Consider the following 15,558-nt stretch of genomic DNA (forward strand, 5'->3'; position numbering starts at 1 on the left):
GACTACATAAAACACATAACGGTTTAACCTTTTAGTGGGAGGAAATTGCTTGTTTAAATTCTCGGATTAATGCAATAATGTTGACACTGTTTGCATTAAATTGTTTTAATACAAATCAGACTGCAATAGGGGAGGAGTATTTACTTCCGGCACTGACGTCATCAATGTGCGACTGTTTTCAAGAATCGTTAGTTTTCATGGGAAGATCAACGTGCGCGAGAAGAGCTTAAAAGATGTGCAGGATATTTTCATAGGGATTCCGAATTAGTTCCGTTTTTCAATGGTTACTGAGCGGAAGATCAGAGGTTCAACCAACAGTATTGTCAAGCTGTCAGCTTGGTCACCTGAGCAAGGCGTAACCCTCTCTGATCCAGGGGTGCTACATCATGGCTGACCATGCACTCTGACCCCAGCTTCCTAAGAAGATGGGATATCCAAAGAAAGAATTTCACTATCGCGTAATGGATAAGTGACGAGCAAAAAACCTCTAACATCACGTGTCATGATTGTTCACCTGTAGTGAAGTTCATAAAGCAATACCAGCAATAGTTTATCTTTATAATGTTACACCAGAGAGTATAAAAAGTCCCATCTACAATGATATCACTATATAATTGATGATATAACTGACTTGCTTGGGATCAATTGGCAACACACATAAACATGGATGCCCAACACGCCGATCTGCATGCTGTGTTCACCCATGTACAGTCCGGAATCGTTCCTGCTATGAGCACTGATGAGTTTGTAACTCACATCTCATCAGGCATAAACCATTCTTTGAACATGTCACTACAATCTCCACACAGTATGACAAGTAGGGAGGCAGAGAGGACTCTCATGTTCCTTACACTCACTGGGAAAATCATCTCCAAGCTGTCTTCACAAAGTCTGCCTCGAGATGTTTGTGTGTTCTATGATGAGGTCATAAAGAGACTCTTTGGGGTCTGTAATCTGACAGCTGATCTTGTGAGTTTGGGGCTTCTCATCTGACCAGATTCAACCATATCCAAGAAGATCCAGATCCATACAGTTTTATAGCTCTGTAATTTATTTATTTACTGCTCTAGGTGCGTCTGATGAAATGCCAGGACAGGATCTTGTCTCATTTAGCTGCAAAATGCATGGCTTCTTTTGTCATATATGACATTGGTAATAATGTAAGTACCCAATTTATATACATTTGAGATACAGCGATCGGGCATAACATTATGACCACCTGCCTAATACTGTGTTGGTCCCCCTTTTGATGGCAAAACACTGCTGATTCGTCAGAACATTAACAGCGTTTACTTCTTCAGCAGTTTGAGCTACAGAAGCTCGTCTGTCAGATTGGAACACACGGGCCAGCCTTCGCTCCCCCATCAGCAAGGGTTGGCCGCCCATGACCCTGCCGCCGGTTCACCACTATTCCTTCCTTGGTGCATGTTTAATAGATACTGACCACTGCAGACAGGGAACACCTCACCATAGCTGCAGTATTGGGGATGCTCTGACCCAGTCGTCTAGCCATCACAATTTGGCCCTCGTCAGACTCGTTTAAATCCTTACACTTGCCCATTTTTCCTGCTTCTAACACATCAACATTTAGAACAAAATGTTCACTTACTGCCTAATATATTGCCCCTGCTAACAGGTGCCATGAAAAATAGCAAATCAGTGTTATTCCATCACCTGTTATAATGTTATGCCTTATGCCTTAGTGTACATTTCCTACATATCTTACATAGTGTTTGATAGATAGATGTGGACAAACAAATTAATTGAAATACTATATAATCAATAATATATAAAATGTACAGTAAAAAACACCACATTGACTCTAGCTTCCATGCATGGTTGTGCAAGATTTTCTGAAAAGGAATAGACAAAGGTCGAGGATGAATGTTCAAAAGCATGTGAAGGCACAGAGTGGGTCAGGCATACAGTTTTATACCTGTTACTAAAGTGATTTTTGTTTTTAATGACACTTTCAACTTTTTTATGCCCATTCAAATTAAAACAAATGATAAATATGGTTATAGAGCAAACACAGAATTACATGCAATGACATGTTTTCTCCAGCTGGTCACATATAAAATAGAATTGAAGAATTAAAATAGATGTAATAATATAATTAAAGAATACAGTTACCATGACATAAAACTGCATTTTACAATAAAATTCCACTATAAAAAATAAATAGCGTTTGGAGTATTTACATACAATATATTGCCAAAGGTTTGTGGACACCTGCTCATAAGTATTGTATGTGCTTTTTGACCATCACATTCCACATTTAGTCCCAATTTGCTCTTATAATTCCCTTCATTTTTCTGAGACGATGTTCCACTAGATTTAGGAGTGTGCTTGTGGAGATTTGTGCTCAATCAGACACAAGGGTGTTAGTAAAGTCAGGTACTGATGAAGGTGAGGTGAGGAGACCTGGGGTGCAGTCAGCGTTCACATTTATCCCAAAAGTGTTCAATAGGGTTGAGGTCAGAGCTCTATAGCAGGAGATCTTCCACTCCAACCCATGCAGAGCATATCTTTAAGGAGTTTGCTTTGTGCTTTTTACAATGGACATTCTCTCAAAGCAGCTTTACAGAAGGTAATTATAGAAGAAATATTTAAAAAAGTGAAGTGTGTGTATAAATCCTGGGGCGACTGTGACAAGGAAAACCTCCTTTAGATGATATTAGGAAGAAACCTTAAAAGGAACCAGACTCAAAGAGGAATCCATCCTCATTTAGGGGACACCAAGAGTGTATTTCTAAATCATAAAAACAACAATACAAACACCGAAGACTGGGAAATACCATAAGCACCGGAGTGTGAGATTATGAATTTCCTTTTTTTAAATCTAATACACTCAGTAGTTCAAGTGAAGGGAAAACTTTATACAACTGTGTGTCTTTAGCTTTGCAATAATTTAATTCATTTCATTTTTTATTTGTATAGCGCTTTTAACAATAAACATAATCTCAAAGCAGCTTTACACAGATAATGTGGTGATAAAAATGAATAAGATGTTCTTTATAAGTGTAAGTTTGTTCCTGAATATTTCCAGAAAATCAAGTATTTCTCACAGAAAAGTATTGCATTAACACATGTTTTGCTATACACATGTTTATTCCCTTTGTGTGTATTGGAACAAAACAAAAAAAGGGAGGAAGAAAAGCATTATTTGACATAATGTCACACAAAACTCCAAAAATGGGCTGGACAAAATTAATGGCACCCTTTAAAAAATGGGGATAAATAAGATTGTTTCAACCATGTGATGCTCCTTTAAACTCACATGGGGCAAGTATCAGGTGTGGGCAATATAAAAATCACACCTGAAAGCAGATAAAAAGGAGAGAAGTTCACTTAGTCTTTGCATTGGGTGTGCCACACTAAGCATGGACAACAAAAAGAGCAGAAGAGAACTGTGTGAGGACTTGAGAACCAAAACTGTGGAAAATATCAACAATCTCAAGGTTATATCTCCAGAGATCTAGATTTGCCTTTGTCCACAGTGCGCAACATTATCAAAAAGTTTGCAACCGATGGCACTGTAGCTAATCTCCCTTGCCGTGGACGGATGAGAAAATATGATGAAAGGTTGCAACGCATTATATACTTGAGTAAGCCAAAATCCTTCTTGGAAAATGTCTTGTGGATAGATGAGACCAAGATAGAGCTTTTTGGTAAAGCACATCATTCTACTGTTTACCGAAAATGGAATGAGGCCTACAAAAAAAAGAACACAGTACCTACAGTCAAATATGGTGGAGGTTCAAAGATGTTTTGGGGTTGTTTTGCTGCCTCTGGCACTGGGTGCCTTAATTGTGTGCAGGGGATCATGAAATCTGAGGATTACCAAAGGATTTTTGGGCCCAGTGTCAGAAAGCTGAGTTTGCGTCCGAGAGCTTGGGTCTTCCAGCAGGACAATGACCCCAAACATACTTCAAAAAGCACCCAGAAATGGATGGCAACAAAGCGCTGGAGAATTTTGAAGTGGCCAGCATGAGTCCAGATATAAATCCCATTGAAAACCTGTGGAGAGATCTTAAAATTGCTGTTGAGAAAAGGCACCCTTCCAATATGAGAGACCTGCAGCAGTTTGCAAAGGAAGAGTGGTCCAAAATTCCGGGTGCAAGGTGTAAGAAACTTATTGATGGTTATAGGAAGTGACTGATTTCAGTTATTTTTTCCAAAGGGTGTGCAACCAAATGGTGCCAACAATTTTGTCCAGCCCATTTTTGGAGTTTTGTGTGATATTATGTCAAATTTGCTTTTTTTCCTCCCTGTTTTGTTCCAATACACTCAAAGGGAATCAACGTGTGTATAGCAAAACATGTGTTAATGCAATACTTTTCTGTGAGAAATACTTGATTTTCTGGAAAAATTCCAGGGGTGCCCACAATTTTGGCCATGACTGTATGGCTGGGAAAGTCAGGTGTCCAAATACTTTTGTCCATATAGTGTATGTAGCAGCATTTACATGCATTGAAAAGGGTATTTAAGGTTAAACCAGACTATTTACCTGTGATCTCTCTTATCTGCAGAACTGTCACTATGTTTAATTTTTATTGTAAACGATTCTCTGCACACCTTGGAGAGTGTTCTTTCTTAAAAATTCAAGAACAATGTCAAAAATAAAAATCACAAAAGCTTATCAACTATATGTTTAAAGTTACTGGCACGACGATATTTGATATAAATAACCATCTGCAACACGATTGGCTGATTGGAGAGTTGCATTAAGTTTATAGGCTTTCGAAATAAAGTGGAAGGTTGTTGTCAGAAAAAAACGTAACAATTCTACAGTAAATCTATAAATTGTTGATTACTGCAGATTGGTAGTAACCCTGCGTGGAAGACATCGTCCATAGAAACCTTTCAGATTGCGTTTCCGAGCTGCACCCTGGACACACACCTGTGGTCTTTGACAGAAGTGATGAAGAGGGTGCTGAAGTTAGACTGCGTTAACAAGCAAGGTACTGAAGCATCTAAAAATTTTAGTTTTTTTTTTTTTTTTTTTTACAGTTTTGGGTCATTTCAGATAGATTTGTATATACTTTTGGTGGATAAGATGCAGAGATTTTTTTTTTTCCTTCACTCAGAATCTAAGGGTGATGCAAATGATTCTGTTTTTGTTGTTTCTTGCAGAGATTTTATTAAAAGTTCTTTCTGATTTTGAGTCCTCGATCACATCCTTGTATGCAAAGCTGCTTTTTCAAGAAAATCCCCAACATACACACGCGGCAGAAAATGACCGAGACGCTGCCGAGGTAGAGCTCAGTATATGTGCACTCCTAGACCTTGTTGAAGTCCTCGTTGCTGCGAGGCTGTGGCACGGCCTCTGCTCCCCCGTTCAGAGACTGGCGTTCCTCCAGACTTCAGCACTCATTCGTCTGACGCTGTCCAACAGCAAGGAATTTGTAAAGAAGCGAGCACTGCTTTTGGTGAAGCGGATTCTTGTTCAGAGAGCAGGGGAGGAATGGGGTTTTGCTGAAAATCACTCTAAAGTGCATGATGAGGAGTATCCTTCTGATTTGCTGCTGATGGCTGAGGCTGTTCTTCAGGAAGTGGAAGCTGGTTGGCTCCGGAAGTTCCGTGTAAAAAATGGGCCGAGTTTCTTTGGTGGGAACAAAGTGGATGGGGAATTGAAAGATGCTGTGATGCTCAGGGCTGTGAGCCTGATTCTGATCAAGTGTCTGGAGATAAGAACTCGCCATGTTTCCACTCAAGGTGAATCAACTCTTTTACATTTTTTGTAATATTCTACATGCTGTTCAAAAATGTCTACTCATTTGGTTTTGGTAATATTATGGTTTGACAAACGTAGTAGCGTTGCAGGACATCCTGCTGGTGAAGCAATAAAGTAAATCACATTCATGAGTATGATATTTTAACAGATACTAAAAAAAAAAAAAAAGCACTAATCATTTACAAAAAGTCTTTTTTATTTATTTATTTTTTTTATTTTGGTATGTTCAAGCAATGTTGGGATTCCTTGGTGATGAGGTCAGGCAAGCTTTTCACTTTTTCATGGGTAAAAGGGTCCATTTCAAGTGAGATTTAATTAGGAATCTATTGTGTAATAAAGTAATTAGTGAATAAATATATACCCCTGCGATGGATTGTCACTTCATACCCATTGTCTTTTGGTGAATGGACTGTATCTCCTACAACCTTGACTAGGACTGTTTATTGATGAAAAATTATGGTCATTTGGTTAAATGATTTGTTGCTTGGTTAATTGTTTGAGTGATGAGTTGGTGGTTGGTTGGATAGGTGAGTGAGTGATAAGTTGGATGTTTTCATTTACATTTATAGCATTCGGGAGACGCCCTTATCTAGCTTACAGTTATAGTTATCTCAGTTATACAGCTGAGCAATTGAGGGTTAAGGGCCATGCTCAAGGGCCCAGCAGTGGCAGCTTGGTGATGCTGGGACTTGAATCAATGCCCTTTCGATCAGAAGTCTTATCCACTGAGCTACCACTTCCCACTTGTTTGGTTGAGTAATGAGGGCATGAGTGGTGGGTGGGTTGATTTAGCTGGGTGAGTGAGTGAGTAGGTTGTGGATTTATTTGGATGAGTGAGTTAATTAGTGGTGGACGGGTTGATTGGCTGGGTCAGTGTGTGATTTTCGCATCGGTTGATTGATTGGTTTGCTGATTAGGTACACGGTCATTGTGGTGGGCCCATTGGCTGGCTAGTAGGTTGAGTAAGTGAGTGGGTTGATTTGTTGGTTGTTTGGTTGGTTAAGTGAGTGGTGGGTTTGTGGTTGGTTGAATCTGAAATCTCGTCTGTGTATTTTGGGTTCTATTTGTCTCTTTACCCAAAAATGAAGATCAAACTCTTAAAGATTCTATGTAGCCACTGATCTACCACGGAACAGTCCTAAAAAAAAATTTTTTTCAGGTAGAGCTGATTTTGAAAGCTAGAACTATATAACCCTAAAACCCCACATTTTTTCTTAGAATGTACTGTAAAATATTAAACTTGAGAAGTATATATTTGCAGTTTCATATTTTCAGCAGAAGAGGGCAGACATTTCATTTTGATCAATCTTTTTTTTGTTCTGTGTTTACTGTTCTGATATTTCAGGAGCTCATTGTGCCTTTGATATCCGGCCTTGTCTTATGGAACTGCTGGCTTTTCTCCAACAGCAAGTGGTTCCGGTTAAAGAGGTTACGCATCTCTGCTCTTGGATCTTGGTGGTGTTCACAGACCAGGATGATGACCTGATAGAATCAGCCAAGGTTTTAATTACCTTGTATTTACATCAGAGAAGGTGGGATATTAGCTGTAATGTTAAGGAGATTGATGTTTGGATGTGTGATTTTCATTAGATCGATTAACAGGCACTTTGACTTCTAACTCAAACTTTTTCCTTTTTTAGTTTGAGTTCCTCAGATCCTGCAGCATGTGAGTGGGGTTGCAACCCTCATTGTCACTTTATCCTTCTACTCCGAAGTCTCTCTTTTGACCATACTGTCCTTTTAGACTTCCTCATTTCTAATGAAACCTGCTTCTTGGAGTATTGCGTCCTTTACCTGAAGCACTTACACAGCCACTGGCAAGATTTCTGTACTGCATGTTGTCATAATGAAAACTCAGACACTGACACACATACACTGACCCACCCACATTTTTCTGAAGCATCAGTAACATCACAACCTCTTGATGACCCAAAGGCTAAAGTTGCTGGATTCAGGCCCAGGCTGGTGGATTATGAGTGCTCAGAGGATTCTGAAGACGAGGACAGAATGAGAAAGAATGCTGAGGAACCAGTAGCAGAGATCAACATTAGAAAAAAAGGAGAACAGGCTGTGTCTGGATCATCAGACACACCAAAGATCATTTATACCACCTCCCATGAGAGTTTGAGTGAGAAGGTTGTCAAGTGCCTTACAGATTTAAGGAATGTTATCAACCGACTTCACAGCAGGGGACTATTCCCATACAACCCCAGTTCTCTTCTTAAATTGCTGCTAGATGTTGAGACTAAAGGTCACTTGAAAAACGCAGCACGGAATAAATAATTTGTGTCATAATGATGTAGATGTAAACATTACTATTAAAACAATAGTAACCACAGCAGTGTTTTATATATATTTTTTTTATTTCAAGCCCCTTTAGAAGTAATCAATATTTAAATACACATTGTGTGTTTGTGTATGTTAATGTAATATTTAAATGTAACTGTACCACTGAGTGGAGGTCCACTAGGAACATAACTAGTGGAGATTGTTCTTATTTGCCTGAATATGCATGGTTACTGGCAGTACAAGTACCAGCCTAGCAGGGTCCAAACACAAGTAAGCAGAACTCGACAGGGCATATCCATACACACTTCATGGGAAACAGACAAAGGGAAGTTCTAGAAGGTACAGAGAAATCATGGCTTGCATTTAATGCTAGAAAAAAAAATAAAAAATCATGGAAGAACTTTGTGAAGACACATGAAGGCATAAACAGGAAGAACAAGAAACAGGTAATTGCACTTTGGGTACATACCAGTTGCAAGTTGTAAGACAAATAAATACAAAGGCACATGGCAGGAGAATCACTTTAAAGCTGTAACTGTGTGTCCAGAGAGGGGGAATTTGCTACAGTAAATATCAGAGGTGTTTCTGAGGTAATGTATTCCACTATAAGAAAGTCCTCTATAGGTTGACCTGGACCCCCTTAATCACTTACACATACTGCTTGAGATCTGTGACAGGACACATCGGTGGCCAAGGAACAATCTTTGTACACAACATACACGGAGAAATGTATGTAGACACCTAAACATGACATACATACGTGCTTGTTAAACATACATTATACATCCAAAAGTATTGGGTCACCTGACCTTTCCTGCTATATGTGTTTTTTTTTTCTTTTCAAAATGTTACCACAAAGCTGGAGGTACTCAATTGTCTTTAGATGCACTATAAGAATGCTATTGCATTCACTTGAACTTGGAAACCCAAATCTGTTCCAGCATGGCAATGCCCCTGTGCACAAAGTGAGCTCCTTGAAGATCTGGTTTACATGCTTTGGAGAGGAAGATCTTGAGTGACCTGCTGTAGAGCTCTGATCTCATTCATACTGAACACCATTGGGATGAATGTGAATGTTGTCTGCACCCCAGGCCTCCTCACCTACATCAGTACCTGCCTTTCATAATAGCCTTGTGGCTGATGAACAAACATTCATAAGCACACTCCAAAATCTAGTGGAACAGCTTCCCAGGAGAGTGGAGGGAATTATACGAGCAAATTGGGACTAAATGTGGAGAGGAATGCTCAAAAATACCGTACTTATGACCAGGTGACCCAATACTTTTGGAAATATAGTGTATTTCTCTTGCTTTAAAAAGGCCTCAGGTTTTTTTTCCAGATGGCTTGCCATTACATTTTCGAGTGTGGCTAAGAGGATTTGCCACAAGAACACTTGTGAGGTCAGACACTGGTGTCAAGCAAGGAGGGAGGCCTCAAATGCAGTCAATGTTCCAGCTTGTCCCAAAGGTTTACAATGGGGTTGAAGTCAGAGCTTTGGGCAACATTTAGAGTTCTTCTATACTCTTCTATAACCTTTAAAAAGTTGGTCTATATGGAGCTTGGTTTGTATGCAGGGGCATTGCTACACTAGAATAAGTTTGAGCCTGTTTTGTAAAGAGAAATTGTAATGAATAAAAACATATATTTCTCCAACTTCATGGCCACAGTTTAGGAAGTAGTCTTTTGGTTCTATAGTGTAAGATCAATTATATACCACCGTGCCTATGCATTTTGCAGCAATATTGGTTTGCAAAGCATTCCAAAACCTTACCAAACGAAACTGACTTAAGCCAAAGTCACTCATATGCATATCCACTGGCTACTGATCCAAAGGCCATAGTTTCAAGCACAACCAAGCTTCCATTGTTGAGATGATGGCTAAGGTGTTTAACCCCATTCATCTTCTTCAAGTTCTGGCAGGTAGAACAAGCTGTGTAGCATCAAATGCAGGTCCCACCATTGCTTCCTTTAATACATACCTTTTAAACAGGTTTGGTCCAGTTTATGGGATTGTCTCGTTTTTTTTCCTCATATCATCTCAGGGAGTTTTCTCTTGCACTTTTGCCTGCACGTTGTGTACCATAATCAATCCTTGTTTAAAGTCATTTAAAATGTTTCTCCTGATATTAAGGTCAGCCCAGTCAGATTTGTATTTTTACACCACACTGAGTCCTGTATATTGGTAATGCTCAAATCTTGTAGTCACTACATTTGCACCTATTATATTTTTTCAGCCATGTACTCAAGCTGTTCCAGTATCTTCTAAGAGCATATCCTCTAAAATGGACGTTACCAAATCAGACACAATAACCTGAGCTTTCTAATGAACTCATCTCTGATTTGAGAAAAAAATCTTATATTTTGGTGGAGAAAGTAAAATATTGAGCTTGTATTAAAACACCAAAACCAGAAATCCAGATATCTTGCAAAATTTAGGAATAAACTGTATTGATAATACTTTGTATTTATTGCAGAGAAGACAAGTACAGAATGATGAGTTTTCATGGAAACCCAATCATTAAACATTAATCATTAACATTTCCTGGGAATTCATTTGCATCCACTGCATCTTTTGATTTGGGTTTGACCAAGTTTGTATGCCTGATACAGTATATTCTTTATTTCCTTTGATTCTGTAACATTTTAACGTTGAATAACCTAGTAAATACTATACATAAGCATAACAATGGCAGATTACTACAGAAATTTTACATTACATTTATGTTTGACAACTCACAAAAGTGTTAATCTTTATCATAAGTACACTGAGTACATTCTAATTGTACTGTTACTACAAACTACAAACAGGTCAATACAGTTAATTAAAGAGGAACATTTATAAAGAGAAACTAAATACTGTGAATAAATCAGATGGATAAATGTGTGAACCGCATTTAATTTATTTTAATGGGTAATGGGAAATTAATTTGCACTACAATTAGTGTGGTATACTATATTTCCAAATAAATAACTTGTCAATGGCTTTCTAGTTCTGTTTTTGGCAAATATGTGGCTAATATTTAATGTAAAAACATAAATCTTTAATTTTGAGACACTTTTATATTATTTTTCCGATGCTGTCTATTGAGTTTTTAACCTTTTATCATTATGTTTATTAAATTCTTCTTCTTCTTCTTCTTCTTCTTCTTCTTCTACTTCTTCTTCTTCTTATTATTATTATTATTATTATTATTAGTAGTAGTAGTAGTAGTAGAAGTAGTAGTATTGTAATGGTGGTAATAGGGTAGTTAGTTAGTCTGTAGCTAACTTGACTTGTTTTTCATCACAGGCATTATTCGAATGTGTACTTTTTGTTGGACATTAGTTGCAACATTTGTGGCTCAACTCGCTGCCATTGAACAGTTTTTAGACACTGTGGAAGAGAAAATCTTTAATTTAACATTAAAGAGAAAACCATATTGAAATTAAGGAGTGTTTTAACTTGATGATATGTGTGGGGGGCTTATTCTATTTGTTCTGTAGAAGTTTATTCTATTGGTTATACAGCAGTGCCAGTGATTCTGAATGTGTTCATCTTTGTTGCTGTACTTTCATCTTTTATACCAGGACATTAATAACTAGCAGCGGTAGCCGCTAGAAAAACCATGAATAGATACTGATATACGCATCTCAATTGTAAATTCACAGTGGATGCACAGCTTGATGTTATGCAATTACATAAACAAATATAATAATGGATAATGGATGGCTTTAACAAAAAAAGTGTGGTTCTTTTACAAATAAATGTGCATGTTTACAAGTGAATGTGATCAAGGCTTATAAAAAAGCATTTATTTTAAGTTTAAAAGGAGACTCCTGAGTCAGCGCTGTTTTAAAGTTGCATGCAATGCAGTTTTATTCAGGAATAGACACAAGAGAATAATTTGCTTTGTTTAGCTGCCATAGCGTTTAACCCAATTTAAATACATTAGAATGTTGTGTTGATTAAAGAAAATTGTTTTCAATTTTTTGAAACCGAAGAAAATATGCAATTGTTGCAAAATTGCTGTGGTATAAATGGAATAAAACATTGTTAAAAAAAGAAAAAAGAAAGCGTCAACATTACACTAACATTCCTTTTACAACCATTATGCATACATCCTACATGCTTTGCTTGCAACCATCACCCTCTACAGTGAAATCTACACTACACCATTAGGACTCTGATGTCTCACTGATGCCTTTTCACTCCCTGAAATCATCATGTAGGTCTGCTCCATGCTGTACAGTTTGTATTATTTCTATAAATAGTGCATGTGGAAATTATTCACAGCGCTTCCACATTGTTATGTTACAGCCTGATTCCAAAATGGATTAAATTCATTATGTTCCTCAAAATTCTGCAAGTATTACCCCATAACTGCAATAAAAAATAAAAAATCACATGTACATAAATATTCACAGCTTTAAGTACTTTTTTGAAGCACCTTTGGCACCAAATACAGCCTCAAGTCTTTTTGAGTATGATGCTATAAGCTTTGCGCACCTATTTCTGGGCAGTTTTCCCCATTCTTCTTTGCAGGACCTCTCAAGCTCCATCAGGTTGGATGGGTGCACTTCAGATCTCTCAAGAGATTTAATTACTCAAGGACATTTAAATAAGGATATTAAGTCTTCCCGTTGCCAATCCTTTGTTATCTGTGTGCTTAGGGTCCTTTTGGAAGATGGACTGTCATCTCAGTCTGAGGTTCGGAGTGATCTAGAGCAGGCTTTCATCAAGGATGTCTCTGTACCTTGCTGCATTCATCTTTCTCTTGATCCTAATTAGTCTCCCAATTCCTGCCATTGAAAAAAACATTCCCACAGAATGATTCTGCCACCATGCTTCACTGTAAGGATGGTATTGGCCAGGTGATGAGCGGTGCCTGGTTTCCTTCAGAAATGACGCTTGCCATTCCGGCCAAAGAGTTCAATCTTTGTTTTATCAGAACAGAGAATTTTGTTAGAGTTCTTCAGATGCCTTTTCCTTCTGGGCACTCTACCATACAGTCATCATTGGTGAAGTGCTGTGAAGATAGTTGTTCTTTTGGAAGGAGCTTCTCTATCCAGAGAGAACCGCTGGAGCTCTTTCAGAGTGAGCATCGGGTTCTTAGTCACCACCCTGACTAAAGCCCTTTTGCCCCATCGCTCATTTTGGCTTCAGGAAGAGTCTCGGTGGTTCCAAACTGCTTCCATATATTGATGAGGGAGGCTACTGTGCTTATTGGGACCTTCAATGCTGCAGAAATATTTCTGTGACCTTCCCCAGATTTGTGGTTTAATACAATCCCGTTTTAGAGGTCCACAGACAATTCCTTGGACTTCATGCCTTAGTTTGTGCTACAATTAAGTTTTAGAAACATCTAAAAGATAATCACTGGAAACAGGATGTACCTGAGCTCAAATTTGAGTGTCAAGGCAAATGCTGTGGATACTTATTTACATGTGATTTCTTTCGTTTTTTAATTTTTTATACATTTCAAAGATTTTAAACCCTTCTTTCACGTTGTTATTATGGGGTATTGTTTGTAGAATTTTTAGAAAAATAATGAATATAATCCATTTTGGAATAAGACTGTAACATAACAAAATGTGAAAAAAGTGAAGCGCTGTGAATACTTTCCGGATGCACTGTAGTTATAAAATTATAGTTATATAAAATTATCTTGTGTACTTTTGTAAATACAATGCACTTCCCTCATACAATACACTTTTCACACAGCCTTTTTGGCACCCTAGGCAAAATTCCTGTTGTCTTCCCATGGCTCTACCCTCCCACCACAATGCTCCACCTCCACACCATACAAATCATTCGCAACCTTCCATAAAAGAGGTTAAACACATTTAATAATCATTGCAAAATTGCTTGAATTTAAATATGTAAATATATACTGTATATTAAAGTTTCAGCAGAAAAAGAGGTAAATATTTGCAATGGGCGTGGGTGGCAGTGGGGCAGTATTCAGTATTTTGCCTGTGCTAAGAAACACACACAAGTTACTAAAATATACACATAAGTTACTGATGCTGTTCATTTGCACAATTCAAATCTATCTATCAAAAAATTATTTATAAGGAAAACTGAACTCAAGAGTACTACATCCAGTGAGACATTAAGGACACTAACTGGACTAAGAGTAACAAATTCTCCCATTGGTGGGTTAGAAAATGCTTTCCCCCAAAAAAAGACCTTTGAGGAGATAAGCTTTACCTGCTGTGGATCAATACATAAACAACGGTGCCAAAAAGTGAGTGTGATTACTATTCACATGGAAACAAGCACCAGAATAGACAACTTCAGGCAGTTATTTTTGAAAGCTTTAGTCACATACCGATAGCATGTTGTGTGCAGATCTGTTGTAAATCCTGGTCCTTTAATATTATATACAACTAGTGTCTGATAGTTTTAACCCTTTACTAATCTAGCTTATTGTTCAGTTACTTGTGTTAAAGCATATACATTAATAATTACTATGAATATTTTAGTAACTAAATTAGAACGTATCGCAAAGGTATGTAGTCATGGCTACAAAAGAGTAAGGAATGTTAGCCAGAACTCACTGACGTCTCCTGGCAGTTTAAGGAGTTCACTTATTAAACATTAATATCTTGAATGAGGTTAATCAGTAATTAGGTGTGATATCGTCACAGAAGTATGGCCTTGCTACTCCTCTTAGAAAAACACAACCGAGCAACCCAGGCCTTTAATAATGTCATTCAAAAGGATGGCAGACGTAATCATGTTAAGAGGCAGGTAAACAACAGTCACTTAGCATACCGTCAGTGATAATATAGTATTATAATGATTTCATAAAAACGTTTGCACACGAAAAACATTTTAATTTCTCACCTTTTGTTCTGCCTTTGACTTCATATAAGAAATTCTGTATGAAATACAATCTCCCACAAAGATCACATGCCCTTTGTTCATTCCTAAAACATTTACTTTTTACATATTCAAACTGAGCATCCTTTCAACAGGCAGTACTGTTTGACTTTAATGTATAAAGTTATTTATTAATTTTAATCCCATTATACAGTGTTACTCAGAAAACGATGGGTTTTGTTTTGAGCCTGGTTTCTATTAAAGTTTATTCCTAATCATCTCAATACAAAGTATATTGTTAAGTGTTATACAAGTGTTATCTGAGGTGTTCAGGTATAATTAGTTGACAGATAGCATTTACTAAGGTATATATATATATATATATATATATATATATATATATATATATATATATATATATATATATATATATATATGTATATATATATATATATATATATATATATATATTTGTGTGTGTGTGTGTGTGTGTGTGTGTGTGCGTGTGTGTGTGTGTGTGTTAATATATACGTTTTGTGTATAAAACATATATATATATATATATATATATATATATATATATATATATATATTACATTACTGTGTAAGCCATTTGGGTATTGTATTATTTTTTTGCATTGTGTTTTAGTCATCCAATGAGTCCGTGCTTACCTGGGAAAGGTAGGGACGGTAGGAGGAGCAGAGGGAGGGACGCGGAAAAAAGAGT

At 37.4% G+C, this 15,558-nt stretch overlaps 1 protein-coding gene across 1 annotated transcript; it reads left to right on the top strand.

Moving 5' to 3' along the window:
- Window positions 1-663: 663 nt before the first annotated feature.
- lins1 (lines homolog 1) lies at window positions 664-8,138 on the top strand (the record flags this gene model as incomplete). The annotated part of the gene is made up of 6 exons (XM_083559186.1): window positions 664-969; window positions 1,071-1,160; window positions 4,823-4,964; window positions 5,137-5,718; window positions 7,083-7,269; window positions 7,378-8,138. 6 exons carry the CDS (start codon window positions 664-666, stop codon window positions 8,018-8,020), a joined length of 1,950 nt encoding a protein of 649 aa, XP_083415312.1. The 3' UTR covers window positions 8,021-8,138.
- Window positions 8,139-15,558: the final 7,420 nt, after the last annotated feature.

This window comes from Silurus aristotelis, assembly GCF_946808225.1.
Source record: "Silurus aristotelis genome assembly, chromosome: 13".
Taxonomy (NCBI): Eukaryota; Metazoa; Chordata; class Actinopteri; order Siluriformes; family Siluridae; genus Silurus; species Silurus aristotelis.